General features: G+C 46.3%; 1 protein-coding gene across 5 annotated transcripts in view; it reads left to right on the top strand.

Annotated features, from left to right (window-relative positions):
* TTLL5 (tubulin tyrosine ligase like 5) overlaps window positions 1-14,582 on the top strand; it is a 133,489-nt gene that overhangs the window by 11,342 nt on the left and 107,565 nt on the right. For all 5 annotated transcript variants that reach the window (XM_068165606.1, XM_068165607.1, XM_068165608.1 and 2 more), the window contains exons 10-12: window positions 7,592-7,693; window positions 7,832-7,923; window positions 10,004-10,111. In XM_068165606.1, the coding sequence (XP_068021707.1) occupies window positions 7,592-7,693; window positions 7,832-7,923; window positions 10,004-10,111 (302 nt within the window). The remainder of the gene's footprint in view (window positions 1-7,591; window positions 7,694-7,831; window positions 7,924-10,003; window positions 10,112-14,582) is intronic.

Below are 14,582 nucleotides of genomic sequence, written 5' to 3' on the forward strand. Positions count from 1 at the left end.
TTATTTTTCAGTGTTCTAAAATCCTTAGCAATCTTACAAGTGTTCTGATTCCATTTGTTTAAACTCTAATCAATTCTGGAGCATGTGCTGTCCATGTACATGGCAAGTGGAACATACATGCAGCACACCATTTGTTCAAACTCTAATCCAGACTGGAGCATGTTCTGGTCACATACGTGGCAAGTGGAAGATACGTGCAGCACACCTCAGAACACATCTAATAGTAGTTTACCATTTCCCTCCGATTGCTATTCTGTGGAGACTGTAGCACTGGGTGGGTATCTCAGTAATACTGTGTGATACAGTCAGCTGTACCAGTACAGCTGTGGGACTGGTGTAGATGGAATAATGGGATGTTATTTCTGGTCCAAGGACAGTACCAACTCTGGAGGGTAACTCTAATTCTGTTACTGAACTTCACCTACCCACTGAGCACTTTCAGCTCTAGTGTCAACTATGGCTAAAGGCTTGAAGAGAGACTTGTAGTTGAATGCTTTCACATGGTAGATAGGCATTTGTTGCAACCACTATCTTTAATTTCCTTTAAACCTTTCCCTTCTTCTGTGGCTGTTTGTGCAGCGAGTGCTGGCAAGCTTGTCTTGGAGGTCACCCCAATCTTCAAAAAGGGCCAGAAGGAGGAGCCAGGTACCTGTAGGCTGGTCAGCCTCACCTCCATCCTAGAAAGGTGCTGGAGCAGGAGCAGCAGCAGCTTGTTCATGGCACCATCTCAAAGCATGCTGTAGAAAAGAGGCTTATCACAAGTAGACTTCCCATTGGTGAATCCGTATTGACATGCTTGACCAGTCTGATAGCCTTTTATGGTGGCATAACTAGATGGATAGACAAGAGGAGAGCAGTGGATGTGGTCTCCCCCAACTTCATCAAGGCTTTTGGCAGCCTCTCATGGCATCCTCTCAGCTAAGCTTAAGTGTGGATTGGATGATTGGGTGGTGAGATGGATTTCAAAAGTCCTGGCAGTCTGGTGAAGTCCCCACAGACTGGAAAAGGGGAAACATTGCCCCCATCTTCAAAAAGGGCAAGAAGGAGGAACCAGGGAACTACAGGCCAGTCAGTCTCACCTCTGTGCCTGGAAAGATCATGGAACAGATCCTCCTGGAGTCACTACTCGCTCAAAAGAATAGTGAAGAGGTGATTGGGAACAGTCAGCATGGCTTTGCCAAGGGCAAATCCTGCCTGACCAACCTGGTGGCCTTCTATGAGCAGGTGACAAAATTAATAGATGAGGGGCGAGCAACTGATGTCATTTACCTGGACCTGAGCAAAGCCTTCGACACTGTCCCACACCACATCCTGGTCTCCAAACTGGTGACACATGGGTTTGATGGGTGGACCACTAGATGGATAAGGAACTGGCTTGATGGCTGCACCCAAAGAGTGGCTGTCAATGGCTCCATGTCCCAGTGGAGGCCAGTGACAAGTGGAGTCCCTCAGGGATCAGTCCTGGGACCTGTCTTATTCAACATCTTTGTGGGGGACATGGACAGTGGCATTGAGTGCACCCTCAGCAAGTTTGCTGATGACACCAAGCTGTGTGGTGCAGCAGACACGCTGGAGGGAAGGGAGGCCATCCAGAGGGACCTTGACAGGCTGGAGAGGTGGGCACAGGCCAACCTCATGAAGTTCAATAAGAGCAAGTGCAGGGTCCTGCATCTGGGTCGAGGCAATCCCAGGCACAAATACAGGCTGGGCAGTGACTGGCTGGAGGGTAGCCCTGAGGAGAGAGACTTGGGGGTGCTGGTGGACAAAAAGCTCAACATGAGCTCTCAGTGTGCACTTGCAGCCCGCAAAGCCAATCAGATCCTGGGCTGCATCAGGAGAAGTGTGGCCAGCAGGTCGAGGGAGGTGATCCTCCCCCTCTACTCAGCCCTGGTGAGACCCCACCTGGAGTACTGTGTCCAGTTCTGGAGCCCCTATTACAAGAGGGATGTGGAGGTGCTGGAACGTGTCCAGAGAAGGGCCACAAGGATGATCAGAGGGCTGGAGCAACTCTCCTATGAGGACAGACTGAAGGAGTTGGGGCTGTTCAGTCTGCAGAAGAGAAGGCTCCAAGGAGACCTAATTGTCGCCTTCCAGTATCTGAAGGGGGCCTACAGGAAGGCTGGGGAGGGACTTCTCAGGATCTCAGGTAGTGATAGGACTAGGGGGAATGGAATGAAGCTGGAGGTGGGGAGATTCAGGCTGGATGTGAGGAGGAGGTTCTTCACCATGAGAGTGATGAAACCCTGGAATGTGTTGTCCAGGGAGGTGGTCGAGGCCCCGTCCCTGGGGGTGTTTAAGAGCAGGCTGGATGAGGCTCTGTCCAGCCTGCTCTAGTGTGGGGTGTCCCTGCCCATGGCAGGGGGGTTGGAACTAGATGATCCTTGTGGTCCCTTCCAACCCTGAATGAAACTATGAAACTATGAAACCGGTTGAAGGATAGGGTTCAGAGTTGTGGTCAGTGGGGCAGAGTCTAGTTGGAGGCCTGTGGCTAGTCGTGTCCCCCAGGGGTCACTACTGGGTCCAGCCCTATTCTATGTCAATGATCTGGATGAAGGGATAGAGTGTACCCTCAGCCAGTTTGCTGATGGTACCAAACTGTGAGGAGTGGCTGATGTGCCAGAAGGCTGTGCTGCCATCCAGTATGTCCTGGACAGTGTGAAGTCCTGCATCTGGGAAAGAACACTCCATGTATCAATACAGGTTGAAGGCTGATTTGTTGGTGAGCAGCTCTGAGGAAAAGGACCGGGGAGTCCTGGTGTACAGCAGGATGACTATGAGTCAGCAGTGTTCCCTTGTGGCCAAGAAGCCATCCTGAGATGTATCAAGAGGAGTGTGGCAAAGCAGGTCAAGAGAGGTGACTTTCTAGAGGTGAAGCTGTCTTGGCAGGGGGGTTACACTGCATGATCTCCAGAGGTCCCTTCCAATCCCTACCACTCTCGTGATACTGTGGTAACAGTCAAGCGTGAGCAGAGGTTGACACAAAACTTTCGTGTGGCCTCCAGATGGCGCTAGTGGTCTTTGGCGATTTGGTGTTTTGGGTTTGTGGTTTTTTTTCCCTCCATACCCTGGATTTGCAAATTGAGTTGGTGTGGGGTAAGGAACCTCGAGCTGCTGGATTCTGGCTTCCTATTTAGCTTTTTTTGCCTTCCATGCAACAGTATGAGTTCAGTACTGTACCGGGAGAAACCCTTTGGTTGCTTCACACAATATATAATGTTTTGATTTAAAGCTGTGTGGAAAAAAAAACTGTGTGGGAAGATGGAAATGCTTTAATCATTGGGAGTGGAAGCTGCTTTTTCATTCTTAAGAAATAAAACCCCCATACTTCTTAAAAGTGGAAGCAATTTGTAGAAGAGAGCTGGAAGCTAGGATCAGGCTTTAGAATCAAAGGTGCTACTGGAGCTATCTAAGGGGAAATCTGCCAGCAGAACAAAGGAGTCACTTTAGGACCTCCATAATGCTTGTGGTGCACTGTGATGAATCCAGTGTTTTGAGTTTGCTTTCTGAAGGGAGGTAGTCTCTGAAGTGTAGTCAAGGTGACCTCTTGTTCTCTTAATATTTTTTTTGTTGCCTTTTATTAGTCTGTCTGAAATGCAATGCTCCCCTCTGGTGGTGTGCTTTGCATGCTCCAAGTAGAAGAGGAACCTGACTTTCAGTAAAGTTAGTGACCTCTACCAGAAAAGGAGTGCTATCAGGAAACTACAAGATGAAAAGCTTTTTGCAAGGATCAGATGGTATTATACATTTCTGATGTTTGATTAGATACTTCCTTAGGCATGGTTTCTCTTGATGTAGCTAGGCTTGTCATGACATGATCTAGAATGGAATTTCAAGAGAAGAAAGGGATTATGGAACCAGCATGTGTAACTTTTGTCTCCCTTTCCATATGGAAGAAGGAAGAAAAAGTTTCCTTTGAAGGGGATATGAAGGGTATATGCCCAAAGGTGAGTATCGAAGCCTTCAGCTCTTGTTGCTTGATTTGTGCTGGAGGTGCTGAACAACTGATTTGCCCTGGCCAAAGTACTCTCTCAGTACAATATTTTCAGGAAGATACAGACCTCATTTTAAAACATTTTGGATTTTGTTTTGTTTATCCCTTAAAAGAATATTGAGTAGAACTTAAGAAGTGCTGATGTTGAGTAGATTCTTTTTGTGGTTACTTCCACCCAACTCCCTGTAAAATAAGCTGTATTTATTAGGGACAGAGCTGTAGGGATCAGTCATGTATCTGGTGAGACCCCACCTGGAGTACTGCCTCCAGTTCTGGAGCCCCTATTACAAGAGGGATATGGAGGTGCTGGAAGGTGTCCAGAGAAGGGCCACGAGGATGATCAGAGGGCTGGAGCACCTCTCTTATGAGGACAGACTGAAGGAGTTGGGGCTGTTCAGTCTGGAGAAGAGAAGGCTCCCAGGTGACCTAATTGTGGCCTTTCAGTATCTGAAGGGGGCCTACAGGAAGGCTGGGGAGAGATTGCTCAGGATCTCAGGTAGTGATAGGACTAGGGGGAATGGAATGAAGCTGGAGGTGAGGAGATTCAGGCTAGATGTGAGGAGGAAGTTCTTCACCATGAGAGTGGTGAAGCCCTGGAATGGGTTGTCCAGGGAGGTGGTTGGGGCCCCGCCCCTGGAGGTGTTTAAGCCCAGGCTGGATGAGGCTCTGGCCAGCCTGCTCTAGTGTGGGGTGTCCCTGCCCATGGCAGGGGGGTTGGAACTAGATGATCCTTGTGGTCCCTTCCAACCCTGACTGATACTATGATACTATGTATCAGGCTTCTGGAGAGGGGCCCTAAAATGAAATGAGGAAAGAGAGACCCCCAGAATGAAATGGGAAGAAGAATGGAGCCCCCAAATGACACTGGCAGAAGAGCAGTTTTGGCACGAGACTGGAACAGAGACTGCCCCTGAAGAGAAATTAGAACAAGAAGGGCCCCCAAAAAGAAATGATCCTCTCAAAGACTGCAAGATTTCTCAAGAGTTCATTCTAATCTCAGATTCACTCCTGGAAGATTTTACAAGCATTGAAGTTTTCATACTTTCAGTTCTTACTGCAAGGCCTCTTCCTGTAGCCTTCGTGTCTCCTAAAATAACGTGTGAATTCCTGTTGAGCAAGACATTCTGTAGCATGCCTCTCTTGTCTTTCTGGGAGAGAACAAGCATAGTGGAGGAGCAGCCTTTTAACTACAGTGGAACATACAGCTAGTGAAGTATATTATGAAAAGCTGTGGAACTGTGGAGTACTGAAGGTAATTGGAACTGATTGCAGTGGTAGTAAGGCTCTGCCGTCCCAAGGAAGTGTGAAACACAAGGTAAGGATTATGTATTGAAACAGGAATGGATTACATGTAGAACAAGCAAATGATTGCAGCTGGAGTAAATGATCGTTGTAGGTCCCTTCCAACTGAAACCATGATACTTGATGGTGTGTCCTTGTCTTGCAAACGTTGCCACAAATAGTGTTATCCTCTGCTTAATGTTTCAGGGGTTTATTTATTTTGCTGGGGTTTCTTTATAAGTTTTGTGGCCTGCTTCTAACATGGAGGCACCACACTCTTTCTGACTGCATCTTAACACTCTCTTTTATGTCTGGAAGAGGATGTACCTGCATCTCATTGAAAGCTGGCATCTTTCCATATTTACTCAACTGGCTGCTCAATCAGATCTGCAAAGTGATCTGATTTGCCTGTGGCTGTGTGTTTTGTGGAGCAGATCGAGTGGCTGGAGTGTCCAACTGAGCAGGTGATGAGCTTTTAGCTGCAGTGCATCCTTAGGCTGGCAGAGGCTGATTGCGTAACTGCACCTTTAGAAAGCAACTTTTGCACAAGATTTGATTTAAAACACGTTAAACTGGCATGGCAGTCAAGAGAAACAGTCCTGCACTCTTCCACTGGCTACTGCTCCCATTGTCATATCAACCTGACCCTTTCCTTGCACAGTTATGTGATCGGTTTCCCTCTAGCTGCCCAGTGCAAACTGAAATGGAGGGGTAGCAACTGTACTAGCAGTTGGTTTCAGTAAGCTCCTTCCTGTTCTCTCCAAGTTTATATTGTTGTAGCATTCATTGAAGTCTTTCTTAAAGAGGTGTGCTCTTGATAGGATTGCTTACACTGCTTCAGTGCAATTTTGTACTCTAATGCTCATTCAGGATCTCCTGGTGTCCATTGTATTGTGTCACCACAAGCATTTCTCTACCCCGGCAGCAAAATGATCTGGCTTGCTAAATAGCTTAGCAAACAATGCTGGTTTAGGTGGCTCACTGTGCAGGACAGACACTCTCATGCCAGTATTGTGCAGGTAGAATGAAGGTGGATAGCTAAAGAAAGAATATGCATAGCTTAAGTCTGGGTGGCCACTGAAGGAGAGGGGGACAATATCTTACCAAGCTACAACTTTGTAGATGGAGCAGGAAGCTGGTCTACCTTTGTCCTTTTGCACTCTTCTGCCTCCTCCTCAATACAACCCCAAAATCCCTCAAACACCTTAACAAACCAAAAATCCTGGGCTGTTTTTCAACTGGACTAAATCCTTGATTTATTTCAATACCACCATCTCTGATGGTACTGTATGGCTGAGGGTATGGTGAGAGGCTACTTGTTTACAGAACAGGTCATGCATCTTAATCAGGAGGTTACCACTGTTTCCATAACAGACTGATTTAAATGTGATACTTTGGCTGTAACAGGGTTCATTGGAAGGCTAGATAAGCTTGTAGCAGTGTCTTGCTCTGATTATCATCTTTCCTATAGTCTCTTTCACTGTATGCAGCTAGATGACATCTTTGAGATCCAGAAGGGCTGTGTCATTTCTGAGAATGGCAGCACCTTAGAGCAGATGCTGCTTGTTGGACAAACTGGTTTGCCCTTAGGGTGTACCTGGTTTCCTGGATGCCCCTTGAAAAAGAGGTTTGGCAGTTGTAGTCTGTGTTGGTGGTAGAAATCTCTTCCTTCTTGTGGTGGGACCAATGGGATTATTTGGACCTTATCATTATTTTTGTGTTGTAGCCAGTGGGAATTTATTTACTTTCTATCCCTTTTCTACTCAATCTGTGGAAAATTTCCTAGGCATCAGCCTAAAACTACCACACTGCTCTTGGCTTTTCCAAAGTCATCCTTGGAGTACACAACAAGTGACCTGTGCTTGTGTGAAACTCAGGAAATACTGGCTTTGTTATGTATACATAGCATGATTGCTCTGAACGTTTGCATTTCCCAGCACCAGTGAATATTCCCTGTTTGGGGGATGTCCTGCTGTGAAATTGAGGGGCTTGTTTGGTCAGAATGCTTGAGGACCACAAATCTATGCAGTTGAGAGAAAAATATGCCTAGTATGATGTGCACCATAGTAGCTTGTGGAAACTACCAGGAGAACAGATAGAGCTTCCTGCTCTAAGACACCAAAAAGGAAACTAAATGCACCTGGATATGGCCCTTGAGCATCAAATGTATCTTTCATGAGGAGAGTTTACATTTAATGAAGTTTCATTGGCTGTGTTCTCTACCTAGCTGCTGTTGTTGAGCAGTCTGTGTAATAAGTGATATTTAGCCAGCAGGTCACTTGATCAAGATAAGCTGTGGATCTTTATTCCTCTTTGCAGGTTTGCGACAGTGAGGTATGACCAGGCCTCCAAGAACTTTAAAAACCAATTCATGCATCTGACCAACTACAGTGTCAACAAGAAGAGTGGAGATTATGTCAGGTACTTGACTGAAAAATGTAACTTCATCTCTAGAGGTTGTGTCTGTATGCCTAAGCTGGTCCAAGGCTGATGCAGGTCCATAGAGGCTAGTGCTGTCATTTTGCTTCTTTCATTTGTTTGCTTGTTTGTTTTTTTTAGCTGTGATGATCCTGATGTAGAGGATTATGGAAACAAGTGGAGCATGAGTGCGATGCTGAGGTACTTAAAACAAGAGGGGAGAGACACCTCAGGTCAGTACAGATCTTGTTCTTTTACTGCTTTGTTGGATCTTAATCATCTCAATAGTGTGAAATGTAAGAAGTCAGGGAAGAACCCCAGCGAGTCCCATTTAGCACCAGAGCAGGGTGGAGTGAAGCATTGTTCCTTGCAGCTTACTCACTAGAGCTGTGCATTTATTCTCTATCCCTAATGATGAGTCCTATCCCCAGAGATGAGGCCTACCCCTTTTCTTTTGCAAGTAATATTCTGGAACTTTCTTAGGGCATGTTTCTTAATATTTTACCTACATTTCCCATTTCTTAAGGTCATTCCATTCCTTCTAAAAGCTTCCCTCCCTCTACTGCTCCCATGGCCTGCTCAATCTGATGAGTGACCATCTTCTGGAGAACTGTGCCAGTTTGAATGACTCTTGGATGTGGTGTCATCTTTCCATGGCTCAGGTTTTTGCTGGGTGTTTTCATTCCAGTCTGTGTTTCATGTAAAAAAGCTCCCTCTGCCACACCTTTGCCGGGTCTGCTGGGAGTAAATGCATCTGCAGAGCAGAATCCACGTACCCTTCAAGGGATAAATTGACCTGTGGTACTGAGGCATCAGTAAAGCTACTGATAGCAGCTCTGCCCCTATTGCAAATATTGCCAGGGAACACCTAGATGTTGGAGGAAGGGGTTGTGAATATCCCTTTCAGATAGAAGTAGAATTTTTTCCTATCATAGGTGTGTGTGGCTGTCCAAGCACATGCACCATATGTTTTCAGTAAGCAGTGTGCACAGAGTTATTGATGAATTTTCACACTCCACCCCAACCTAAAGTGCACCTATAAAGCATGCAAAGTAAGCAAACTACTAAGTAATGCAAGCAGGTTTCTCTAACTATCCATTACAAGGCTTCTTGCACCTTTCTCTGATGCATCTGGTTCTGGTCATAGGGAGGCAGAATGCTGACTGGAAAGTGCTGTCCTTGCCTGGGCTGGCAAGATTTTGTGCTCTGAGATGTTGGTGTGCACTTACACGTTCTCATGCTGTGTTGCTTTCACATAGTTGTCTTCTGGCACAGAAGCTCACATCTGAATTTGCTTGCATGCTCCTGTGTAATTATTCAGGGCCCTGCATGTCGTCGTCTGAACGTGAGAAGTAGCAATGTTAGGCCTGAACCGACCTTTCTAGTCAAGTGCTTTGTACTAAATGTTCTTTGGGACAGGGATTACCAAATGTCTGTGTGGGTTTGCTGGAGGTCTTGTGTGTTTGCTTGTGCTCCCTTTGAGGGGTGGGGATGGCTGTCCTATCATCCCTGCTGACATTTCGGTCTAGGACTCCAGTGTTTGTTCATTTCCCCCCTCCTCTTCCTTCTCTATTGCTTGTGCTTGGGAACAGAAACTGAGTGTGATGTTCTTTCTGTTGCATGACTCATCCCAAGCCCAGTGTTGAATCCAGATCTCCATCTAACGTGCATCTTTTCTTGCCTCTTGCTCCCTCTCTCAGCTGGGATTCCTGTTCCTGAGCTCTGTTTACAGGCTCATACAGGAGCTGGAGAGAGCATCCTTGCTGAAACTGCAGATTATCTATGGGTCAGCAGGACTAGGAGCTGTCACCAGTCATAGCATTTGGAAATGATTTGTGAATCATGGTGTGGAACCAACTGCTTTAGAGGAAGGTGCAATAGTTACCTTGTGAAAGTTACATGTGAAAATTGCTGATTCTCAGTGGCTCTGTTTAAGGGCTTATCTCACTAACCCACTCTTGCTTAGTCCTCCCTGATTCTCAGAGTGGGTGGTGATCAGACTCCAGCTGACTTGTGCTGCTGTGCTTGCCACATGTTTTTGCCTCCTTGCCCTGTACACATTACTCACTTTCAGCACTCTCATTTGTGACTGTTGCTGCGCTGGGATACTCACGCCTCTGTTCATCGATTTATGCTCGCATGGGTTTCCAAACATCATTGCTTTGCCATCCATGGGCTCTCATGTGCTTTGAGTCACAAAAGTTTCTGTTCATGTGCATGTTCTCATGCTTTTCAAGCTATTGTATGCTACCTCACAATCTACTTTTTTTTAATTAATTCCTTCTTTTTGTTTCTTTTTCCCCTTCCTTGTAGCACTGATGGCCAACGTGGAGGACTTGATTATCAAGACTGTAGTTTCTGCTGAGCTGACCATTGCCACAGCTTGTAAAACTTTTCTTTCACATCGTGGCAGCTGCTTTGGTAAGGCACTGGGAACCTCTTTGTTGATTTGCTCCACATACTGTTTGCAATTGCCAACTCTGCGAGGGTACAGAGAAGTATGTGTACTGTGTGTTCCTTATTGCAGGGAAGCCAGATACTGTGGGTGGGTTGGTTTGTTTTTCCACAGTATAGGCTTCTGTGAGGGCAGGGGATGTTGACTTGCAGTTGCTCATGTGCCAGTGCCTTTCATTAGAATCCCATGCTAGAAAATGGGATGATGAAAAGGGACCTGAAAGGGAACTGAGGAAGTGGTGGGAAATTGAAGTTACTGACCCACTAGTGCCCTTGCAAAGGATGGCTGCAGAAGATTACACATCCCTGTAGAGCACTTAGCATTGTCTATTGAGCCCCCTAGCCCAATGTAGTTCTGGGTTGCTGTCCTACATGCGTCTGAGGAATAGGGAGGACTGCATATGTAATGCAGTGCCTGGAATGACAATGGTGCCGAGATGCTTCTGGGCTTGTGCTTGCGTGAGAGCACCGCGTGGTGGCGGCAGAGCCTGTTCCTGGCAGAAGCTGGATGCAGAGCTGAGTGCTGGCAAAGGGATTTGAGAATTTGCTGGCAGCCAGTACTGGGATAAGGTCCAGAAAGCAGCGGCTGGTACCACAGTGTGCCTTCTCCCACTTTCCAGTGGCTGCTTCCCAACCTTCCCTTAAGAGGCCTCCTCCTGCTTTTAGTCCCCCTTGCTCACGTGGATACACACACGAAGATGGAGCTTCTGGGTGGGGGAAACGAGTCTAGAATTAGTCTCAGTCAGTGCTTAAACCAGTGACCAAGCTTGGTGTAAACTATGCTGTGTTTAGGTATTGAGACATATTTAAACTAGCTGTGACAGGTAAATCCATTTGTGTGGTCTTGCATTGCAAGTGGGTATTGCCAATTCTGCAGGTTTCAGACCTCTGACACAAATGCTGTCATCTCTGGATATTTGGAGGTGATGAGATGGTCAAGAATCAAGGAAGAGCCATAGTTAGAGTGTGGTTTAGTGCCAAACTATAGCTACCTTTGTGCCCCCACCTTCTCCTGACTGGCTCTTAGGGCTTTGTTCAAAGGTGGAGAACCTTGCCATATGTGTGGATTTAGGAGATGCACAGTAGTTTTAATGAGGCAGCAGTTTATCAGCTACTTTAGAAATATCAACAATATGGACTGAAAAAAAAGAAGACACCAAAAACCTTTTCTCTGCCTCTCTTGTGGCTTCTCCCTCAGTTGTCTCTGGATTCCTTTGAGCCCTGTGTGTGGAAACTAATGTTCCTCATGTACTTTTTGGTGGGCCTGGCTTTGAGGTTATCCCACTTCCTGCTGCCTCCCCAGGGCTGCAATAACCACCCTCTTAGATACTCCCCCACAAATAAACTGTTTTGTTCCATTTATTTCAGTGTAAACATAAATTAAGTGCTTCCCAGGAAAGAGAGCTTAAGTAGGAGCCATACTGCTTCCCTGGGGAGCCTGAGGCATTTCCAGAGCTCAGTACTTTCTGCCACCTTCCCCCACAATTAAGTGGTTGTCCCTGGGTCCTTGTCCCAAGGATCTGAACTGCCCTTGTCATGCTGCATGGCTCATTCTTCATCTCTGTGTCTTGTGCTGATGCTCTTTGGTTGTGCCACATTTCACTGTACTGTAAAAAAGACAGTTTTTCTAACTGGAAATGTTCAGAATGGCTGAGTTCATAGCTGATAACATGAGGGAGAAAACTGAGACTGAAGATTTCAAGGCAGTATGCAGAGCCTTGGAGCCATGGGAATCTCTTTGTTGTTCTGGGCTGTGAACAATGAAACTGGATGTGTGCCATGAGAAAGACTGATGACTTGGAAAGTAAACCCAGACTTCAAAAAGTCTTTATGTGAGATTCAGGTACAGAGGTAGGCCTCATTTGGGAAGCTTCTGGGGAAAAAATGACTAACAGAATGTGTATTCTACTCTAGTCTCTCTCATGCTGTTCTAGGGAATGGGACTCCAGAACAATTGTCACCTTATTGCTAAAATGTAAATAACAAATACTTCTTTGTCTGGAGTCTTTTGCCCAAGTGAGTCCCTGCTTAGAAATGTGGGTCAAGCACACAGATACCATACACATATCCTGTATCTTGTTCTGGTTTCATACATGGCATGTCCAGGAAAAGCAGAACAAGTGTTCCTTACACTTATTTTTCTTGCAAAGCTTAATCCAGTCTAATACTGTCAGTGTTTGCTTTCAAGCCAGCATGTAAGGATGCCATTTTGAATCTGAAGAAGGTTGTCCTTAGAGTCCTCTGGCCATGGCCAGATTCAGAAGTATTGTGTCTTTCAGGACACATCTGATGATGATCCAGTGTGCTGAGTTGTGACTGTCTTCAGAATTTAACAAAACTGTCAGCTGAGCCTGAAGGGTGAAATGAGTTCAAGGGATATGGCTTCTAGTGATACTCCTGTAGGAGCAAGGGTCTGTCCCTGCACTGTTTTCCTTACTTGTCACTTCATGGCTCTGCATAGTACCTTACTTGTTTGTTGATGATTCAGCACCTAGAGCTCATATGACATAGCCAAGATCCATATTGCTGCAGAAACTTTCTGGCTTCTTTAGAAAGCTGTTCTGAGATAGGTAGCACCAGTTCAGGGCCCTGAGGCAGACCTAGGAAGAATTAACTCTTCCCAAAATGGTCATAAAGAGATGACTAGCATTGTAAATTTGTCAGTAGACTTGTGTTACAGAAGTCTGAATCAACCCTTGCTTTTCATTCCATTTTCTGCTGCCATTGGTTATGGTAATAAAATTAGTCTTTAGCATATATATGAAAACATGGAAGTGAGGAATGTTAAGTTGTTATCTTCTGGTTTGCTTGGGGCTAAGGTTGTTGGAGTTTAGGAGGCTGAGATCACAAGAACTTGGGCTAATGAGGTCAGGCAACATGCCCTTTCTCCTTCACTTCATGTACCTGTGTATCTGTGGAGTCATTGTCTTTCCTTTTGACCCAGCTGATACTACATTATCTTAATTTGGCTGCCTAAATTTGTTGAAGAAGTAGCAGCATATCCACTCTTCTGTTACACTCTTCTGTTCCTCAGCACCATAAGGGAAGTTAAATGAGGTCCAAAGGTGGTTATGTGGAGGTCAACCTCTTTGCTCACTATGATCTCACACACTGGATCGAAGGGCTGGTGAGAGATGTGATGGTAGGAGGCTGTCTAGGGTGCAGTGACCATGAGACAGTGGAGTTTTCAGTATTCAGGGAAATAGGGAGGAGCAATAACAGAACCCTTACTTTAGACTTCCAGAGGGCAAACTTCAGCTTATCTAAGCAACTAATTTGGAGAGTGCCCTGGGTAGCAGCCCTTAAGAACAAAGGGGTCCAGGACAGTTGGACCTACTTCAAACTTAAAGGCACAGGAACTGGCAGTTCCCATGTGCTGAGAGATGAGCCTGTGGGGAAGGCTCCGGGCCTGGATGGCCAAGCAGCTCTTGAAGGAATTAAGGGGGAAAAAAAGAGGGAATATTGCCTTTGGAAAGGGGGGAGGCAACTGGAGATATGTTTAAGGATGTTGTCAGAACATGTAGGAGAAAAATTAGAGAGGCAAAAGGCCAGTTAGAACTCAATCTGGCCACTTCTGTGAAGGGCAATGAAAAGCATTTTTATCAATATATTAATGCTAAAAAGAAGAGCAAGAAGAACCTCCACTCACTATTGGACCTGGGGGGCAACACTGTAACTAAAGATGAGGAAAAGGCTGAGATACCAAATACCTTCTTTTAAACCTCCATTTTCAACAGTAAGGCAGGAGGACTTCAGGATAACTGGCCTCCTGAACTGGTAGATGGGGTCAGGGACCAGTATAATCCCTGTGAAATCCATGAAGAAGTAGTTAGGGACTTGCTGAGCCACTTGGATGCTCATAAGTCCATGAGACCAGATGGGATCAATCCTAGGGTACTGAGAGAGCTGTCAGATGAGCTGGCCAAGCCACTCTGTCATTTACCACCAGTCCTGTCTCACTGGAGAGGTCCCAGATGACTGGAAGCTGGCCAATGTGATGCCTATCCACAAGAAGGGTTGGATGGATGAACCTGCAAACTCCAGGCCTGTCAGCCTGACCTCAGTGCCAGGAAAACTATGGAGCAGATCATCTTGGGGGCAACCACAGTGCACCTGCATGACAGCCAAAGGATCAGGCCCAGCCAGCATGGATTTAGGAAGGGCAGGTCCTGCCTGACCAACCTGATCTTCTATGATCAGGTGACTGCCTGGTGGATGTGGGGAAGGCTGTGGATGTAGTCTGCCTGGACTTCAGCAAGGCCTTTGATACTGTCCCCCACAGCAATCTCCTGGCCAAGCTGTCAGCCTGTGGCTTGTACAGCAGCACTCTGTGCTGGGTTAGGAACTGGCTGGAGGGCTGAGCCCAGAGAATGGTGGTGAATGGTGCCACAGCCAGCTGGCAGCCAGTCACTAGTGGTGTCCCCCAGGGATCAGTGCT

This window comes from Melanerpes formicivorus, unplaced genomic scaffold (assembly GCF_026170545.1).
Source record: "Melanerpes formicivorus ecotype bairdi unplaced genomic scaffold, bMelFor1.0.p_v2 SCAF_90, whole genome shotgun sequence".
In the NCBI taxonomy this organism is placed as follows: Eukaryota; Metazoa; Chordata; class Aves; order Piciformes; family Picidae; genus Melanerpes; species Melanerpes formicivorus.